Source organism: Helicoverpa armigera, chromosome 29, assembly GCF_030705265.1.
Source record: "Helicoverpa armigera isolate CAAS_96S chromosome 29, ASM3070526v1, whole genome shotgun sequence".
NCBI lineage: Eukaryota > Metazoa > Arthropoda > Insecta > Lepidoptera > Noctuidae > Helicoverpa > Helicoverpa armigera.
The window spans coordinates 3,323,395-3,344,292 of NC_087148.1; the positions used below are offsets into that span (position 1 = coordinate 3,323,395).

A 20,898-nucleotide genomic window follows, 5' to 3' on the forward strand; every position below is an offset into this window, starting at 1 on the left:
TTTTACAAGTTATTTGTATTTGCTAAGCTTGTCAGGTGAAGCAAAAGATCTTAAGGAAACCTGGACATAAAAGTCTGAAATCTCTAATTCGCTTTGAGTGAGCATGTTGATTAACGCTCAATCGCTGCATGAAAAGAGGGCGCAGTGAGGAAATAAAAAGGCTTATACATAGACTTACATAGTTACAGCCTGGTATAGCCCTCGACTACATACTAGAATCCAAAATTATCATTCAACTATACTGAAGCAATTTAACACAGTCTAGCAGTATCCACGTTAGCAACTGATCAAATAGGTACCCGAACAGTAAGTAATTACTCTCAAGTACGAATGATCTCCAAGGCTTAATTTAACCGAATATATTTCAAAGACGAACGTAATCAGTAATCAGGCTTAATACTTACGACATGGTTGCCTTCTCTTATGTTAAAGGTCAAGGTCATTTGGTGTAATTGGAGTGTCTCAGCATCCTTAATTATGTTTTCTAATATTAGAAAGCTGAAGATTGCGTTTGAACGTGCAAATTTTGGGAACTACAGGAGTGATTTGAAAAATTCTTTCAGTGTTAGCCCGTTTAAGAAGAAGGCCATAGGCTTTTTTATCCATATTTAAACCGACGATAGTTAGTACTATTTAATACAAGCAGCTTTCTCGCGGTTTCACCCGCGTCTTGTAGATACTACTGCCTGTACCGGGGTACTAATATAGCCTATATTACTTAGGAAGAGTGTAGCTTCCCAACTGTGAAAGAATTTTTCAAATCGGTTCAGTAGTTTCAGAGTCTTTAGGGTACATTCAAAAAAAATATGTTTCCTCTTTATTATGTTAGTATAGATAAGTGGTTTGTTTGTTTGCTTGAACCCACTTTCCTTCCGAAACAAATGAAAACTCGTCATGACACTGAGAGTCCATCCATAGACCGACCACCGTTAAGCGTTGCTTAACCTTATGATCCATCGCGTGTGGCCGTTACGTAGCCTCTTAAACTTGCTTGCTTACAACAATCGAATTCTTCAATGAATGAAAAGACTTTTCTCTGAGAATTTCCTTGAGTCATTCATTTACTTTTATATAAAACAATTCTATTCTAAGCTCTCGTGGGAAAACCATCCACCATTCAATGGTGACGATGGCGTATTTATACGTGAGAAATATTTGTAAGTCGGACCAATATTGTCTTGAGTCATGGATTGTCATAATGCATTGGTTCTGACAATATTATTGTTACATACTTTCTTTTGTAAGGTATTTCTCAAGGATAGGTGCTGTGGGATAAATGGCGTGAATTCTTTTCCTGACTTTCAATAAGGGTGTTTACACATTATTCTTGGATTTTCTATGGAGCTTTAGAAACTAAGCATCGTTTGTAGCGTCTCAGTACCCATCAAATGTAAAGACGCCAGCAGGTCCCTACCTACCTGAATCTGTCATATTTAGCCAATCGAAAAGTAATGCAAAACCTTCCATTAATGTGATAAAGTCGAAAATCCATTGAAGATGTAAGAGTCTAGTGGAAAAAACGCCGCTGCGTCTTAATATGTAAACGTCATACTGGCATTCATAAAAAAACACGCGATAAACTTGAAAAATAATAAACAGATCACGCTATTTACACATAAGATATTTCTTCAGAGAAACTAGCAATATCATACAATTAAGTTTTAGTCTAATTAAATAATGAAGATCATCCTGCCCCTATTCCAATTTTATTTGTGGTCGGCGCAGCATGTTTTTTCCTTCCATACTCTTCTTTTTGCCGTCATCTCACAAGTAACACTCTTTCTTACCATATCTACTTTCAAACAATCCACCGTATCTTTGGTCTTCCTTGATTACAAAATTTTCTTCTGTCGAAACCAAATAGGTTTATCCCCTACTATTCTCTCGTCATTTCATAGCTCAATTCATCCTCAATTTACAATTCAAGTTCAAGGCATTCAATATTAATTAACAGACAGTCTACCTCAATTAATTCAAATAGCACGTGCTCAGGCGCACGATACGACGATTACGCAGATAAATTGTAATCAGGCTGTCTGTGTTATATTGTTGAGCCTGATTTGCATTTTAAACTTAAGTCCCGCCAATACAATATCAGTAAGTATTTTATTTTACAACGACCAGCATCGTTGTTACTGATATTGTATTGGTGGGACTTAAGTTTAAGAACTTGCTTTCGAAGAGCACATTAAACTAACTAATAACAGGTAACTGGGTTGAGGAGGTTCCATTAATCGCTCCTTATAAAACTTAGCTTTCTTGAAATCATGTAGATATCTATGATGAATACCATTCATTTGTTTACTTTAACAAAATTGGAGCAATCTAATAATATTATCCAGATGACGCAGAATATATTAATTCGTGGTACGTGATTACCAAGAATTTTCCTTTAAATTATTCGGTAAATAACATAAATTCTAATTAAGAATTCGAGCTAAAAGCTTTGTTGTAATTATCATTGGAATTTAGCATTTTATTAGAAGTAACGCGCAGAAAATTAGCATTTCATGTTATCTGCTCCCAGGGAGTAAGGAACGATGAGCAGAGATGGCATAATGCAGGTGGGTCAGGCGCCTTCTTCTAGGTGAAGTATGTACGGTGGACATGCCAAAACGACGAGGCGCTCGGATTCCTTGTCAAATCAAAACTAATCTGTCAAAGATTGATCTTGATTGATTTGTGACTTTATTTTGAAAGAAATGAGCGGTTTCTAAAGAAGACGTATAAAGGGCGGATCTAGTAACGCTCCTTGTCCCCCTCGCACCCGCATGTTGCCGCGCTACTTTCTTAGGAGATTTTGCGTTATGACATCTCCGCTAGTCATTTTGTTCTCCATGCCTACTCCGCAATTCGCAATATACCTGTCTCCTTTTAACCGCAGTAATTGGACAGTTGTGTGATAGAGACAATAATATGTCTTGGGTAAAGAATGTTCTTAGTTAATTTTAATTAGTCTCAGCCTTCGTTTATAATTGTTAGGTTCATGTTGCATGTACTTTCGCAGAGACTATAGGTACATACTGTTCAATTACACTCACTATTCCTTCACTCTCGTAGCCCGATTGGATGGAAATCCGACAGGACCGAGGAGAGATCAGGCGCAGAACCGAGTGTATCAATCACCAACATCCAGGCTCCGGGCTGCTTTGTGAAAGTTTCTAAAACCCACAAAGCGATTGCGGCCCGACCCGAGAATTGAACCCGAGAACTCGTGCACAGCAGTCATGCTTGCGACCAGTAGACCAAGGAGGCAGTTGACTAAATATGAAAAAGCTATCAATAACAATAATAGTTTGTCAATGAAAAATACCAGCGGACATCAATTGAGGAGTTCCCAACTAAATAAAAATATCGCTGTCGGGTTTTCACCCGTCACAACCATCAAGTCATATTGGTATGCTAATATGAACATATCAATTGTAATCCATGTATTGTGACGAGAAGGAAAATATTATTTGTTTGCTTAATAAGTTGACATATAACCGTTTATCTGCTTAGTTTATTTACATTCTCCATTTTGCGTCATCAGGAATGTTCTAAGAAGTGGATAGTTGACAGAAATGACGTATATTTCTAAAGTAATTTCGTAAACTAAGTTCCCAGAGACATCGTCATGTTTTGCCTTATCTAAAACCTGGAAATTGTTGCCCATAGTCTATTTAATATCCATGTGCAAGAAGTCGTTCCCTGGAAACACCAGTGGAAGCCCAATTATTCATCAAGCAAACCGTTTCATTATGTAGGTACTTTCACATCATCATTATGTTCATTCCCTTCTTACATAACTATGTACTGTTCTCACAAAATGATTATCATTCCTTTGCATCACATGTCATGCCATGACAGCCATTGTCAACATCATCATCCTCCGAGCCTTTTTCCCAATCATGTTGGGGTCGGCTTCCAGTCTAACCGGATTCAGCTGAGTACCAGTGCTTTACAAGAAGCGACTGCCTATCTGACCTCCTCAACCCAGTTGCCTGGGCAACCCGATACCCCTTGGTTAGACTGGTGTCAGACTTATTGGCTTCTGACTACCCGTAACGACTGCCAAGGATGTTCAATGACAGCCGGGACCTACAGTTTAACGTGCCATCCGAAACACAGCCAATGGTGTCTAAGATATACTTAGGAAGTACATACAAACTTAGAAAAGTTGCATTGGTACTTGCCTGACCTGGGATCGAACCCGCGCCCTCATACTTGAGAGGTTGGTCCTTTACCCACTAGGCCACCATGACTTCTTCAGCCATTGTCAACATAGTTTCTGAATAAGCAGTTCCATATGAATGGATCGGTAATAGTCCATAACTAAGGCTGCCGTCTCGAATTTTGCCAAACCCGGACAAAGATTAAAAAAACCCGGATATTTGGCGTAAATCGCATTTTTTCCCGGACGAGTCCGAAAATAACATGTTAGAAGACAAGACCTAATTACCATATATTTTTTTTAATTTCACACAATGTTCCGGGTTTTCCCCGGACACTTCTACAAAGACCAGGACGGTCTCCAAACTGACGGACGGATGGCTGCCCTATCCACAACTAGCATGTAGCTTTGCGCTCAAAGTTTGCAATTTTGCAGACGTTTTAAACACAATTTGTTACTGTTTGCTAGATCGAGTAGACCAGAAGATACATTTGTACGTCACAGTAACCAGTAGAATGACTTTTTATTTATAAAATGACGATGTTAAACAGGAAACATTACAGCACAAGGAAATCGCAAGGAAACGTATTTCATAATACGGCGTCATACTCGTAACGGCATACGTCATAATGCTATCATTGTTCGTACAAGCGCCTTGTCGCCAATCTCAAGTCAATATGTCTTTAGGATATCTTATCTCCTGTAATAGATAGGAACGTTGATATCGGGTTTAATTCGTAATAATGTGTTTTTGAAGGCCGTCCGGCTATGCAAGTTTTTTGATAGTCGACGTAGTTGGTTGATATTCAATTTTGATTTGTAATGCCGTATTAAAAATGTGGTATGAGAAAAGGATACATATAGCAAAGATAATAATGTTGAGGTGGATATGTGGGGTAGTCGAGTTCATCCTGATTGATAACTAGGCTAATTAAATAGAACTTTTCACAAAAGACAAGCGCCCCCAAATTGCTTTCCCTTTCACCACATCGTGGTTTTACGACTGTAAAGAAGCAGTGATACTATTTTATGTATTTTTTCCCTGTTTGAGTTCCTCTTGTGTTTTCTGTTTTCTTACTGACAAACAAATTACCCAGCAACGCAACTCTTATACAATTTTTATTATTTTACAATACATACATCATTATCTGTCACATTCATATTTACAACATTAAATACTTATCTTTGCCAAATCATGCTATCTTTGGCAAATGTTGAGCACCTGAACGATTAATTAACGTTTAGGTAACAGCCGTTCCCAATATTCAATCTATCTGTTGATTTGCTTACTACAGATAGAATTTTGACATTAGTCCCATACAAGTAACGCCAAGTTCCTATATCTGGTAAGCATAGATAGAATATTGGGACCGGCCCTTAACACAGCTCGATCGATGAACTATGCAGTCGAAGTCAGCGACAAAGAAAGTTCCTATACAAACATGCTTTGTATCTATTTCTATATACATATGTCTAGAAAATTTAGGTCAAGTTTGGCGCATGGTATCTGTGAGCCAAAATATTTACGCGTCGGCGTTTTATTTATTGTGATGTTATGTAATGCGATGAAAGAGAAAATAGTTAGCTGGGCCTAGTTGGTTTCTTATCTTGGTTAATTTGGAAAAGACGATGATTGTGATTGGTCAATTAGGAATTGGTCTAATTTGTGGTTAGTTTAGACGTGAGAAACAGAGGAATTATTTGTGAAGTTAGTAATTAAGGATGTTTGTTGTTAATCTTACACGCAAAAACTCAATAACTACTGAATGGATTTTGATAAAACTGCAAGAATACAGGACATCAAAATGTGTTTTTGGAAATATTATTTTTTCTGATTTGATGAGATACTCGTATCCTAATATTGGATACATCGGGTCTAAAACCTAAGTCACTATTGTCTGTCCCCAATTTTCACGTACTCCTATCTGCCTTATGTAAAGCTGGAAATACTTAAGTTATTTCATATGAATTTTCTTTTGTTACCAGGTGGTGGAATGCAAAGAAAAGACAACAGGAGCAAAACGTGCATTGAAGGTTTTACACGACAACGCAAAAGCACGTCGAGAAGTTGAGCTGCATTGGAGAGCAAATGGCTGCATTCATATTGTCCAGGTAATGTGGAAAATAATCGCGAAAGTATAGGATACTAGGCGCCGACCACAAATAAAATTGGGATAAGGGCAGGAAATTGGTATTAGGTGTACCCCACGGTCTCACACATGTACCAAGGGTAATACCTCACCCATACGAAAATATAGAGTACTAGCTGTTCCCTGTAGTGAGACCCGTGTCTCAAGGGAACTTCTTCCAAAGAACAGATAAAAAGTAGCCAATGTCCTTTTTCAACCTTTAAATTATCTGTGTAAGTACCACAGACAGCCAAAATTACTTCTGCATTTCATCATCATCATCCTCCTGCCCTTATCTCAATCTTATTTGATTTGCGGTTTCCTTTCATACTCTTAAATCTGCCGTCATCTCACAAGTAACATTATTTCTTACCATATCGACTTTCACACAATCTATCTATCTATTTTCACATTTAAAATAAATAGTATTTTATTATGATCTACTATGACCATAACAGCGATGGTAATAAGCGGTAAACTATGTATTGTTATATACTGTTTATTGTCAATTTTAATATTGCAAAAGTATTGTTTATTTTCAACGTGGTCACACTTTAAAATAATAAACTTTTTATGGCTGTGGGTGTCATTCCACGCGCTCTTCAAAGAGAGTCAGAAAACTCCCTTGAGGCAGAAGCCTGCAGGGATTGTTAGAAAGAGTTACCGCGGCCCTGGTACATGAAGGGCTTAAGAAGGAACATGGTGGGTTTTAGTCAGTAAGAGTCTGACACTCCCTCATGCTGCTAACCCACAGCGGGAGGAGTCATTTGATGGTTCCCCACAAAAAAGTCTTTATCCGGTAATGGTACTAAAATTCTTCATCGTGCAATCCTAAAGCAATGACTAATCCATCTTAGCTAATTAGCTATTCCAATATGGCGGCATAAAATTACATAACAAAACATAAACAAAGTCTAATTGTTTATAACAACTTCGCCACGCCTCCCAACGATGATCGATCTACAAAATGATTGATGAGAAAGCTAACAAGTCTCTTTCCTGAAAATTATGTAAGAAAATACTGACTTGCAAGAATGATTGAGTGATGTTAACTCATTCTAATTAATTAATTAGTCTAGCTGTGATACAGATAAATAATATGTGTTTTTTTTTTAAGAATTGAAATAAAGAAATTCGTCTCCTCATTCGCCTGCCTAGCCTTTTCCCAACAATACTGGGTTCGGCTTCCACTCTTACCAGATGCAGCTGAGTGCCAGTTATTTACGTAGAGCGACTACCTATCTAACCTGCTCAACCTAGTTACCCAGCAGGCAACCAGGGTTCTTGGCTTCTGTTCAAATGGCAGCCAGGAGCCACCGATTTAACGTGTCTTCCGCAAAGAACTCGTCATGATCAGCCTCTATCAGGCTGTTTAAGCCTGAAATCACCAAATACTCCTTTCCTTTTCTGTATAAAAAGAGGCCACAACCCTGCATATGGAAACTAAAGAGGCCGATTACATCGTTTTCCCACTTTTTAACCTTGACCATGACACGAAGAAAAATCCAATTTCCATAAGTGTCTGACCGAATCGAAAATACACAATACCTAAGTCATCCATCCGTTTTGAAACCGCAATAGAAGTAGCTTGACTTACCTATTGTACATAAGTAGTTAGTTACATGGAGAACAAAATGACTAGCGGAGATGTCATAACGCAAAATCTCCTAAGAAAGTAGCGCGACAACATGCGGGTGCGAGGGGGACGAGGAACGTTACTATCTTCACTGTTACACACCTTCTTTGGACCCAATATTTCTTGCAATACCAAAAATCTTTGACAGATGTCCCAAAGAACCCGAACGACTCGTTAATTCGCTCGCAACTGATAGTTTCGGTCATGCCCGCCGTACGTATTTGACCTAGAAGAAGGCGCGTGACCTACCTGCATTATGGCATCTTCGCTCATCTTTCCTTACTCTGTGGTCTGTAAGGAATTAATACTTTGCCATGATTGGCTCATTTCGTGATGACGACATCATAGGAATGAATGGGTGATTTGCGAATGCTAAAAATATTGCATTCTTGTAACAATGGTCATATTACTTTTAGTTGCTTTGTCCTGAAACTACTTTGCACGTCCGGATAAAGTGTACCCGTGAAAGTAGTTAATCCAACACTGAAAGAATGTTTCAAATACCGGAGCAACAGTTTTGTATCAACGTTCTTCCTCAGACTCTAGACTAGACTGTCTATGTACCCATTTAAATCAGTTCAGTAGTTTTGGCATCAAATGTTACTTGTGAGATGTCGGCCGATAGGAGATTATGGAAGGAGAAAACGTGCTGCGCCGACCCCAAATAAAATTTGGATAAGGGCAGAGGGATGATGTATGTGAGAATGTATGGATGTATCTTTGTTATTCTTTCACGCAAACCCGGCTGAACCGATTTGGTTGATATTGGGTTTATAAATACATGATACTTTGGATTAGCGCATGGGCTACATTTTTATCAACACACCACTCGGGCAAAGCCGCGGGCGGGATAAGGATAATTGCTCTCGATCTTCCTACGAAACAAACAAGACGTATTAACGTCTCGTGTATATGTCTATATTTATTATATTATATTGCGTATAAACTCCCACGGCTTACACAAGCCTCGTGTGATATTACATATCATGTCTTATAAGGAGATAATTAGGGGGGAACGTAGCTTTTATTGTGGAGCTGACACCCTTCTTAACTTAAATATATTAAAATACTAGCTGTTCCCCCGCAGTTTTACTCGAGTTCCGTCAATTTTTCCCGTAGCATTATAAAAAGTATGCCTATGTCCTGTCTCAAACTCTGGACTATCTGTGTTCCAAATTCCTACACAATCGAATCAGCAGTTTCACCGGGGAATAGCATAAAATACACGAAGTGCTAGATTTCAAATATCTAGACGTATTAGTAAAGAAAGTCAGTTAGAAGTTCTCGCGAATATTTTATACAGTAAAAAGCAGCCTATAGTCTTCCTCTATAAATGGGCTATCTAACACTGAAAGAATATTTAAAATCGGACCAGTACTTACAGAGATCACCACGCTTAAACAAACTCCTCAGCTTCACTATTTTCCTTTATTACAAGCCATACAATAAACGCATAAAACTAGAATTAAGATGAATTGAAAATGAGTCAACAGTAGGTAATTACTGATAAACGCGATAAACTAGAAATAAATCATTGTTAGCATTAAATCATTGTTATCGACGTGGGCGGTTATCGATTGAACGTTACATACGGAGACTGCATGATTTGTTATTTACCACCTGTTTTACTTGCTTCCCAAGAGATGGGATTTTCACACCTGGATAATATTGGTAGACTATAACGTTCTCCAAGGTATTCAGCTATCATCAAACCAATCTCCAGCGGTTCACAGGTTTTACTCCTTATAAAATGGTTATTTAATGTTCTCAACTACGTTGGGGTCGGCTCCCAGTCTACCATGATAAGTATAAGTGTGCCACATGGAGCGACTGTCTGTCTGATCTCCTTAACCCAGTTACTCGGACAACCCGATTCACCTCGGAAAATTAAGTTGTCAGACTGGCTGGCTTCAATCCATCCGTAACGATTGCTAACCTTAAATAACAGTTGGGATCCACCAATTTAACCTGCCTTCCTCCTCCTTTTTGAAACTTTGAACTCTTGAAATCGTGTAAAGCAAATAAATATAAAAGATACCAAGATGGTCTCACATCCACGGACTGCCCACGCCGAGCGTTGCTTAACTTTGATCGATGGACCTCGGCAGGCACCTTCACCTAAGTGACAGACCTGTGTCTGTAAAATAAAATAATAACAATATTTGACAGCAATTTCTTTCCTTTTTCAGGTCATCGATGTATATGAAAACACTTACGGAGGCCGAGGATGTCTCCTGGTTGTGATGGAGTGCATGGACGGAGGAGAGCTGTTCCAGAGGATCCAGGATAATAGGGAAGGTGCCTTCACTGAAAGACAGGCTGCTGAGGTCAGTATAACCATCTGCCTAGTCTTGTCCCAGCTATGTTGGGGTCGGCATCCAGTCTCACTAGATGCAGCTGAGTGCAGTATGCCAGTGTATCTGACCTTCTCGGCCCAATTACCTGGTCGACCTAGCACTCCTTGGTTAGACTTTCTGGCTTTCGACTACCCGTAGCGACTGCTAAAGATGTTTGGATGACAGCCAGGACCCACCATTCATCGTGCCTTCTCAAACAAACAAGATGGTCATCCACGGACCGACCGCGCCAAATTTTGCTTTACCTTATGATCGGTCGATAGCCACGAGCTCTTCGAAGTTTGGATACAATATAAATGTAAATATCGGTCCTCTGCCTGATCTATCTCGTCATCAGAATGCCTTCCCATCGGGCTATGAGAATGAAGGAATAGTGAGTGCACCTGTGTCCGCGCAAATGCTTGTGCACTATAATATGTCCTACGCAGCTGGCTGATCTCCTTAGAAAGTAGCTTCCATGACCGAAATTCCGACTAGACACCATTATTTGCTAACCGTCTATCATATTATTTTATAAATTACAGATAATGCACTCAATATGCGTCGCTGTCCGCCACTTACACGACTCGAACATCGCTCACCGGGATATCAAACCTGAGAACTTGCTGTATACTAGCACACAACCGAATGCTGTGCTCAAGCTGACAGACTTCGGCTTCGCTAAGGAGACTCTGACACCAGCAGATACGCTGCAGACTCCTTGCTATACGCCTTATTATGTGGCACCTGAGGTATGTAACAAATGACCATTATCATCATAGCCTTTTTAAGCTGTGCCCTATAGGGTCCATATTGTCACTAATCTAAATGTTCTAACTGTTCTAACATATGGAATGCTAATAAAGAATTGAGTATTGAGTATCGTCCCACTGCTGGGCTGCGGCCTCCTCTCACACAGAGAAGGATTGAGCGTTAATCACCACGTGCGAGAGATGCGGGTTGATGATTTCAGACTTAATACTCCAGGTTTCCTCTAGATATTTTTATTCACCTTTAATTGGTCAATGGTTTTATGACGTGTAAAAGTGTTGTAATGTCCAACTTGCGAAATAAACAATTTCATTTCATTTCATTTCATTTGTCAAAGATATACTCAGAAAATACATATGTACAAACTTAGAGAAGTTGCAACGCACTTTGCCCTACCTGGAATCGAACCGCTCATACTTGAGAGGTTGTCAAAAAAGCAAATAACAGTAAAACGGCTGAACCGGTTTTGATGAGACCTACCTAAGAACCACCGCTGTCAAACCAGCTTTCAACTTTAGAAAACCACATCCAAATCGGTTCATCCATATAAGAGCTATCCCACAAACAGACACATAAATTTTTTCATATACTGTTTTCAGGTCTTAGGCCCAGAGAAATATGACAAATCCTGCGATATCTGGTCGCTAGGCGTCGTCATGTATATTCTTCTGTGTGGATTCCCTCCGTTTTACTCGAATCACGGTCTCGCTATATCTCCTGGAATGAAAAAGGTATGTTTTATTTACAACCTTATTGTGGTAAAGTTAAGGTTCATTTTTAACCGACTTGAAAAGGAGGTTCTCAGTTTGACCTGTATGAATCTATGTATGTATGTTTGCTTGTGCGTGATTGCATAATGTTTGGCTGAACCAATTGTCAAACGGTTTTCAGCATAGACTTGCAAGTGGTAAGACTGGGGGTAGGTTTTAGGTATATTATTGGAGTCGGTTTTTTTTTTCACTTGAAAATGATTTTATTTCAAGATTTTTTATATACAAATTATATATACTTACTAACTAAAATTAAATTAATTGAAATAATAATAATCATTTTAAAAGTCGGAATATTTTTTTAAATAAAATCTTGGATGCAAAAAATCGGACATCAGCATATTAGATCATTTTTATTCCTGACTTATTCCCAAGAAAAAAAAATTGTTAATAGTATGAACTGACGAATCTTGTAAATAATGTGATTTTCATACATTTCCAGCGCATCAGACTAGGACAATACGACTTCCCGGAGCCTGAATGGTCCAACGTGTCATCTGAGGCCAAGAACCTGATCCGCGGGATGCTGTCCGTCGACCCTGCTAAGAGATTATCTATACAACAAGTTAGTATTTATATTATATAATAATTATATAATATTATATAATAACTAGCTGACCCAACAAACTTCATATCGTTTAAACCTTCCCTGGACCTCTACGAACATTTTAAAACCAAAATAACCCAAATCGGTCCAGCCATTCTCGAGTTTTAGTGAGACTAACGAACATCAATTCATTTTTATATATATAAGATAAGATATAAGTTAATTCTTACTAATATTATAGATCCGAAAGTATGTTAGTCTGACTGTCAGGCAGTCACGTCAAAATTATTCAAGCAATTTAAATGAAAATTAGTAAATTGTAGATAGAGACTGAGTAAGGCTTAATTTTATTCTGGTTTGAAAGTAATTCCCTCTTGTGTAGTAATTTTGGCATATAAGCGAGAGAGACAGACGTTACTTTCGCATTTTTACTCAGAGATATTTCTAACAGTGTAAGAATTATTCATAGCGGTTCAGTAGTTTTAGAGGAGTTTAGTTAAAAATTTATGATGTAAAAAATGGGCTCATTTTAATTTAAAAATTTTGAAATCGATCAAATAATTTCAGAGTTCATTCATTCACAAATATTTCCTCTTTAACATCAATACAGCAGATATATGAATAAACATTATATATTTACTAATATTTTCTTTTTCCCCAGGTAATGTCAAGCCCCTGGATCCGCCAGTTCACCCAAGTTCCCCAGACACCACTCTACACTCACACCCTACTGCGGGAGAGTGGCGAGGTGTGGGCGGACGTGCAGGATGAGATGACTCGCTCGCTGGCCACCATGCGGGTGGATTACGATCAGGTGACGGCGAGTGTTCAGTCTCCTTTTGTTATTAACACCTTCATATAATCATTCGTACCCTTCACTAGCTGTTTTCCCCATCATCATCATCATCATCAGCCTATCGCAGTCCACTGCTGGACATAGGCCTCTCCAAGTGCACGCCACTGAGATCGATGTTCGGCTTCTCGCATCCAGCTCCTGCCAGCCGTCTTGCGCAAGTCATCACTCCACCGTGCCTGAGGACGTCCTACACTACGTTTGCTGAGGCGCGGTCTCCACTCTAGAACTCGTTTACCCCAACGGTTATCGGTTCTTCGGCCAATATGGCCAGCCCACTGCCACTTCAGCTTGCTGATTCGGTGGGCTATGTCGATGACCTTGGTTCTCTGATGGATTACCTCATTTCTGATGCGATCCCTCAGAGAAATGCCGAGCATACCTCTTTCCATAGCCCGCTGAGCGACTCCCCATACTCGGACAAAATACAACAGTAAAGTGTCTGTATTTTATCCATCATCATCATCATTATCCTGCCCTTATCCCAATTTTTATTTGCTGTCGGCGCAGCATGTTTTCTCCTTCCATACTCTTCTATCGGCCGTCATCTCACAAGTAACATTCTTTCTTACCATATCTACTTTCACACAATCCATCCATAGTTTCTTTGGTCTTCCTCTTCCACTATAAAGTTCCCACGGGATGCGAGTAACACCGTAGGATATCAACTAGTCTCCTTTTGTCGTTAACACGTTAACATCATCATTCATACCCTTTACTAGCTGTTTTTCCGGACAAAATATGGCCTGTTATGTTACGCTCGCATCATCATCCTCCGAGCCTTTTTTCCCAACTATGTTGGGGTCGGCTTCCAGTCTAACCGGATTCAGCTGAGTACCACCAGTGCTTTACAAGGAGCGACTGCCATATCTGACCTCCTCAACCCAGTCACCCGGGCAACCCAATACCCCTTGGTTAGACTGGTGTCAGACTTACACTGAAACCCAACATTAAAATAACTAAATTATACATTTTCTTTATAGGTCCAAATCAAAGCGTTGGAACAGAGCAACAATTCTCTTCTCAACAAACGAAGAAACAAAGTGGGCGCCTGATACAGCAGTTTAGAAGACTTGCGCCGTTAAAAACGTACAAACGTACGAAAACGACGGTAGTGCAAAAACTTTTATGTGATACGAGTACTTTGAGTTCTACATTTGAATCCGTTTCGCAGTTTGGTGTCAGCGCCATCTAGTTGGCTTAGTGAGCAACTTTTTGGTGATTTCCGATAATGTGGTTTTTGATAGATTGTGCACGTTTTGATTCTGAAAAATATCAATGAATATTAAATATTGAAGAATATATTGTAAAGTGTCACCGCGTCTTATATATACAGTTGACAGGCTGTCAGTTTACTAGGCATTATAGCATTTTTTGTACCGACTTAAAGCCATTGTCAACTACACCAAAAACGGTTAGACCATAGTTGAATTTATGCGTCAAACTGTATGGCGGCTTAACTGTTTTTAAGTTAGGCAGGTACCAGAGATGTGGGAAATCCCTATATAGGTATCCGTGCTCGGAATTCAGATGCGAACCGCCATTAACTTTGGCGACAGCATACTTATGAACTGGTTTTGACACCCGAGTCGTGTCAAAAGTTATCAATATTTTTGTAAACGAGCTTTTAATGAAATACATTGATTATAATAGAGAAAAGTGGGTATCTCCCATAACCTATGGTTGACTTTCTAGGCGTAATATTTATTTTGCATGATATTTTTTGTAAGTACTTCACAAATATGTTATTGGAAATCACCAACTTGTAAAATGCATTGTAAAAGTATTAACATCAAATAAATGTTTAGAATAAAAATAATGTAATTTAGAATAATTTAGCATATATTGGAAAATTATATCAAGAATTCATTCTTCAAATTAGAAAAAGAAAATTTATTTTTATATTCACAAAATTCGAAAAGTCGGTTTACATCATTATTTATTGAGTACAAAAATAAATGTATTTTCATTAATCAGTCTATTTCTTTAGAAAGAAACTGGACACAAAATTATTTTTCTAATATTTTAGTATACAAATATTTAAGCCTCATCTTTCTTACACTCACATAATTATATATTCCATTTAATTAATTAATCAACAACTACTAAAGTTTCAAAAAAAAAAGAGTATTTCGTAAATAATGATGCAATCCGACTTTTTAAGAATTCAAAATAAAATAATCTATTTTGTCTATATAGATTATATTTTTTCAGACTACATCATTCAATATCACAATTTTTATTTCTATTCTAGTTTTTAAGTATTTAGATTAAATAAATTTCGTATTTAAGCTCAATTTCCTTTTTTGGGGAGATTAATTTATTCTTAAAGTCTGATAAATTTATACTAATTTGTTAGTAAATTGAGTCATTGAACATCTTTGGCACTCGTTAAGTCTGACAACCAGTCTTATTAAGGCGTATCGGGTTGCCTAGGTAACTGGGTTGAGGAGATCAGATAGGCAGTCGCTCCTTGTAAAACACTGGTACAGATACAAAAGTATATATTTATCAGACTTTAAGACATTTCGTAGTTGTAATCTAATAAATGATTGTATTAATTGTCTCTCAATTTGACATCACAAGCTATATTATGAAATAGCTATAGTAAAACAGTTTTTTTTTTTTTGGAAAATAATATAAAATGTCTTACCTCGATATACTCAAACGTTACTTAACTTCAAGTGCTACTTAAAAGCATACAAAGATGGAATCATCAGCACGAATCTTGAGCGCTGACCTTCACCTGCGCAGTAGTGATTTATTAGCAAAGATTCAATCCCGAGTGACGGCTATGACGCGATGCGCTGCGGGCCAATCACCGCTTTAGCCCGCCCCCGCGCCTCACTTCATACCACAAAAGGGACACAATAAATTACTTTTGCGCAGGTGAAGGTCAGCGCTCAAGATTCGTGCCGATGAGTATAGAATTATGTTTGAGCTGTCTTTAATTTTAAGTGGCGTTTATGTATTCGGCTGTTTGATATTTATTTATTGGACATTACATTGGGAAATATAACCTTATAAAAATTAAAATTCTAAATCATTTTTAGAACTTAACAGTTATTAGAACTAATACAGAAATAATATGAGTTTAAACGCTTTTTCGGTAAATTGGCTTGGCCGATTGGTATGAAATTTGATGTTTTATGAGATGCTATACTTTAAAATGTAATAGTTACTTAATACAGGTGCAATCACGAGAAGTTAAGCTATATATACATAGAAGTCACACGATCTCCTATACATTGTTGTAAATAATTAACATGCTTTTTTTAAGCCATAAAAATACACTTAATATTTATCATGGAGAACAAAATGACTAGCGGAGATGTCATAACGGAAAATCTCCTAAGAAAGTAGCGCGACAACATGCGGGTGCGAGGGGGACGAGGAACGTTACTAGCTCCAACCTTATACGCCTTCCTTGGAACCTATTCATTTTGTGTAATACCAAAAATCGTTCACAGATGTCTCAATACGACCTCGATGGCGCAATGGTCACCATGCCGGACTGCCGAACCTGAGGTCCCGGGTTCGATTCCCGGTTCGGTCGACATGTGTGTGATGAGCATGCTTGTTGGCCGTGGTCTGGGTGTTACAACATGTATTTATCAATATGTATATATGTAGCTATATGTAGTTTATCAGTTGTGTTAGCACCCATAACACAAGTTAATTAATAACTTACCATGGGGCTAACCGACCGTGTGTGAAAATGTGTCCAGACATTATTTATTTATTTAAAAGTCCCAAAAAAAAAAAAAAGATGCTCGAGACAGAGAAAAAAGATGCTCGAGATGTCTCAATAACCCGAACGCCTCATTAATTCAGTCGTAACTGCTAGTTTCAGTCATGCCTACCTTACGTGTTTGACCTACAAGAAGGCGCTGACCTACCTGTGTTATGGCATCTCCGCTTTTTCCTTACTCCTTATTATATTAACCCATAACTCAGGATTTTCTTCAATTGAGCTGAGTATACACTTGCGACAAAAAAATCGCAAAGTCGCACGTTAATGCCAGCCTTTATTATATTAGACTTCACACGTTCACAAGTTGTGATTAGAATGTAATTAGTTGTTATATTAAATGTTACTTAATTTGCTTAATTGATAGGACATTATTAAGAATAACTATTGGTAGAAAACTATACTCTATTCAAGTAGGTACTTAACTAAAGATAAACAGTCTTGATACTTTCGAATTTTTATTTAAGAACTCTTTATAAAAAAACTAAAAAACACAACGCTAGTCATGTATTGTCATCAGAACTCAGAGGGTGTGCAAAATTTCATCCTAATCGAAGACCGGGAAGTGGGTCAAATTAAGATTCCAAGATTTTCTTACATACATAGTTACAAGTGAAGCTAATATAAGCGTATTACAATTAAAGGGGTTTTTTTAACGACGTAAAAAATCATCAAATGACCCTCCCGCTGTGGTTTAGCAGCGGTGAGGGAGTGTCAGACTCTTACCGACTAAAAACCGTCGTGTTCCGCTTAGGCCTTTTATGCACCAGGGCCGCGGTAACACGCGCGAAGAACCCGCAGCCCCGTCAGGCCAAATTGAAGGGGCTTAAAATTAATATATAAGAGTTTGAGTCTGATTTTTTTTCTATATGTATTTGTGTAAAAAATCATATCAAGATGGTTTACCTTTAGTTAAGTACCCAAATGGAATATAGTTTGTTTTCTTGTCTTAAATTGACTGTTTTTGCCAGTCGATTTTGAATATTTTTCTCTATATATCTAGTAAACAAATGTGAGGTTTAAGTTATATTTTCGGGCTTGCAATATCTTTAAAGAAGTGATAAAATTTCATTTTTGTAAATTTGGCTCGTTTTTTTATTATTTACCGTATCCAAAATTTTCCTAAAGGTAATCATTCCACTTTTTTAAACTATTATTCCTCCAAAATATTTGTTTTAACCAACTTCCCAAATAGGAGGAGCTTCTCAATTCTGTTTTCTTTTTGTCATCAAAGAATATGGCCTCCTGTCTAGATATGATTTGGGAAAGACAAAATGGAATTTTGGTTAGACAATCGCTGCGATTAGTCGCAAATTATAATAGTTGAACGTCATACAATTCTTAATATTGGTTTATAATATGTTCTTATGATTATTTTAATTTGTTTGATTCAAAAATTAAAATTCACCCACACGTTTTTTTTATAGAAAACTTGTACAAAATTGTCAATTTTCTGTGCTAAAAATTCACATTTAGGTATCTATAAGTAATAATTGTAAATTTCTGTGTGTTTAAATTCTTCTATATACTGTCAATTTCTTTGTACATACAGCATATCAAGCTACTCCGATCTGTGAAAATCAAAATCATTATTAAATCAATATCAAGCTTTAGAAATAAACTTGATAATCAATTAAAGAATTTTGGCATAATATTGTAGTAACTTGATATGCTGACTGTGCCTATATTAAAATTTGTGAAATGCTGTCACAAACTATTGATAAAAAACGCTTTAGTGATTAAAAAAAGAGTAATATGTAATGTGAAAACATTGAGTGACTATGCTAATATGTATTGTAAAAAATAAATAAGGCTGTACACCCTATTTTCTTTGTTTTTTTACATACTAGCCTTTTCCCAACTATGTTGGGGTCGGCTTCCAGTCTAACCGGATGTAGCTGAGTACCAGTGCTTTACAAGGCCTTTAAAATTAGCCTTCTGACCTCAATCAAGTTACCCGAGAAACCTTTAAGAATACCCCTTGGTAAGACTGGTGTCAGACTTACTGGCTTCTGACTACCCGTAACGACTGTTCAATAACAACTGGGACTGTTGGAAAGCTCTTCCCGTGTGGCATGGGCTATATTTTATCCCGGCACTAGAAGTAGTTCCCATGGGATGCGGGTGAAACCGCGAGAAAACGGCTAGTGCCTTAAAATGATCATCAATCTTCTTATCGTCCCACTGCTGGGCACAGGCCTCTTCTCACACAAAGAAGGATTGAGCGTTAATCACTTGCTCATTCAAGAACCATTCCCATCCATCTATCCTCCGAGCCTTTTTCCCAACTATGTTGGGGTCGGCTTCCAGTCTAACCGGATGTCGCTGAGTACCAGTGCTTTACAAGGAGCGACTGCCCTGCCTGACCTCCTCAACCCAGTTACCCGGGCAACCCAATACTCCTTAGTCAGACGGGACATTCAAGAACCCATATTTACAAATTGTTTACAAAATATACTGTTTGCAACGCCCATCGACAACATTCTTGAAATGGCTCATTCACATTAGGAATATATTTACAAACAATTCTTATTGTTTCTTTTAAAACTGTTTTCCCACCGACATTGTAGTGGCCGGCAAATTGGAACTTAAGTAATGTTGGAAATATTCATTGGGTCACACGGTTGGGCAGTTGGTAAAGAACCAACCTCTCAAGTATGAGTGTGGGTTCGATTCCAGGTCTGGCAAGTACCAATGCAACTTTTGTAAGTTCGTATGTACTTTCTAAGTATATCTTGGACGCCAATGACTGTGTTTCGGAGGGCACATTAAACTGTAGGTCCCGGCTGTCATTTAACATTCATAGCAGTCGTTACTGGGGCCCGATTCTGCTAATTTTACTTAAGCGACATACGATTCACATTCGACTGAGATCCAATCCCGACTCAATTATGATTGAAGCGTATGTGGCATTCCGCTATTTTTTCTTTGAAATAAACGTTTTTATCCGTTTCTGTCTTTCAATAATGAATCATTTTGTCTGCAAATGATTTACGATTGCAATATGATTGTACAGCAAACTACCGTACCTATAGACCAAAATAGCAGACCAATCGAATGTCATTGGAAAACGACTGGGGCCCGATTCTCCTAATTTTACTTAAGCGCCATTCGATTGACGTTCGACTCGATTCGACTGAGATCCAATCCCGACTCGATTACGATTGAATAGTATGTGGCATTCCGCTATTTTATCCTTTTTCAAGCGTTTTTATCCTTTTCTGTCATTCAATAATGAATCATTTTGTCTGCAAATGATTTACGATTGCAAAATGATTGTACAGCAAACTACCGTATAGACCAAAATCATCAAAATAGCAGACCAATCGCACACCAATCAAATGTCAATCGATTGGTCTTTTATTAGTAGCAGAATGCCCGATATGGTTAAAACTGCTATTACGATCATATTGCTATTCGATTTTGACATTATTAACTTAGGAGAATCGGGGCCCTGGTCTTATATTAGTAGAATGCCCGATATGGTTAAAACTGCTATTGCGATTCAATTTCTATTCAATTTTGACATAATTAACTTAGCAGAATCGGGCCCCAGTTGGTAAAGAACCAACCTCTCAAGTATGAGTGTGGGTTCGATTCCAGGTTAGGCAAGTATATACCAATGCAACTTTTGTAAGTTCTTATGTACTTTCTAAGTATATATTGGACACCAATGACTATGTTTCGGATGGCACGTTTAACTATAACCCGCCTTTGGACATGGCAGGCGTTACGTTTAGTCAGGAGTTAATCTGACAACCAGTCTTACCTTTGCCCGGGTAACTTGGTTGAGTTGTATAGGTATTGTTAGGTAATATTATGATTGAGATACGGGAGCATCACCTTCTTTCAGGAGAATTTGGCTACTACTACTACTACTACTACTACTACTAGCTTCCGCCTGCATCTTCGCCCGCGTAGAGTTCGATTATATCGCGTTTCCGAGAGAATT

General features: G+C 38.0%; 1 protein-coding gene across 2 annotated transcripts in view; it reads left to right on the top strand.

Moving 5' to 3' along the window:
• Positions 1 to 18,771, top strand: part of LOC110382371 (MAP kinase-activated protein kinase 2) — a 43,694-nt gene extending 24,923 nt beyond the window's left edge. The window contains exons 2-8 of one of the 2 annotated variants that reach the window (XM_064042630.1): positions 6,140 to 6,265; positions 10,108 to 10,245; positions 10,800 to 11,006; positions 11,625 to 11,756; positions 12,238 to 12,360; positions 13,004 to 13,162; positions 14,179 to 18,771. In XM_064042630.1, coding sequence (XP_063898700.1) covers positions 6,140 to 6,265; positions 10,108 to 10,245; positions 10,800 to 11,006; positions 11,625 to 11,756; positions 12,238 to 12,360; positions 13,004 to 13,162; positions 14,179 to 14,250 — 957 coding nt within the window. In that variant the 3' untranslated portion in view covers positions 14,251 to 18,771. The remainder of the gene's footprint in view (positions 1 to 6,139; positions 6,266 to 10,107; positions 10,246 to 10,799; positions 11,007 to 11,624; positions 11,757 to 12,237; positions 12,361 to 13,003; positions 13,163 to 14,178) is intronic. The other variant, XM_064042631.1, reaches the window with a different exon arrangement.
• Positions 18,772 to 20,898: the final 2,127 nt, after the last annotated feature.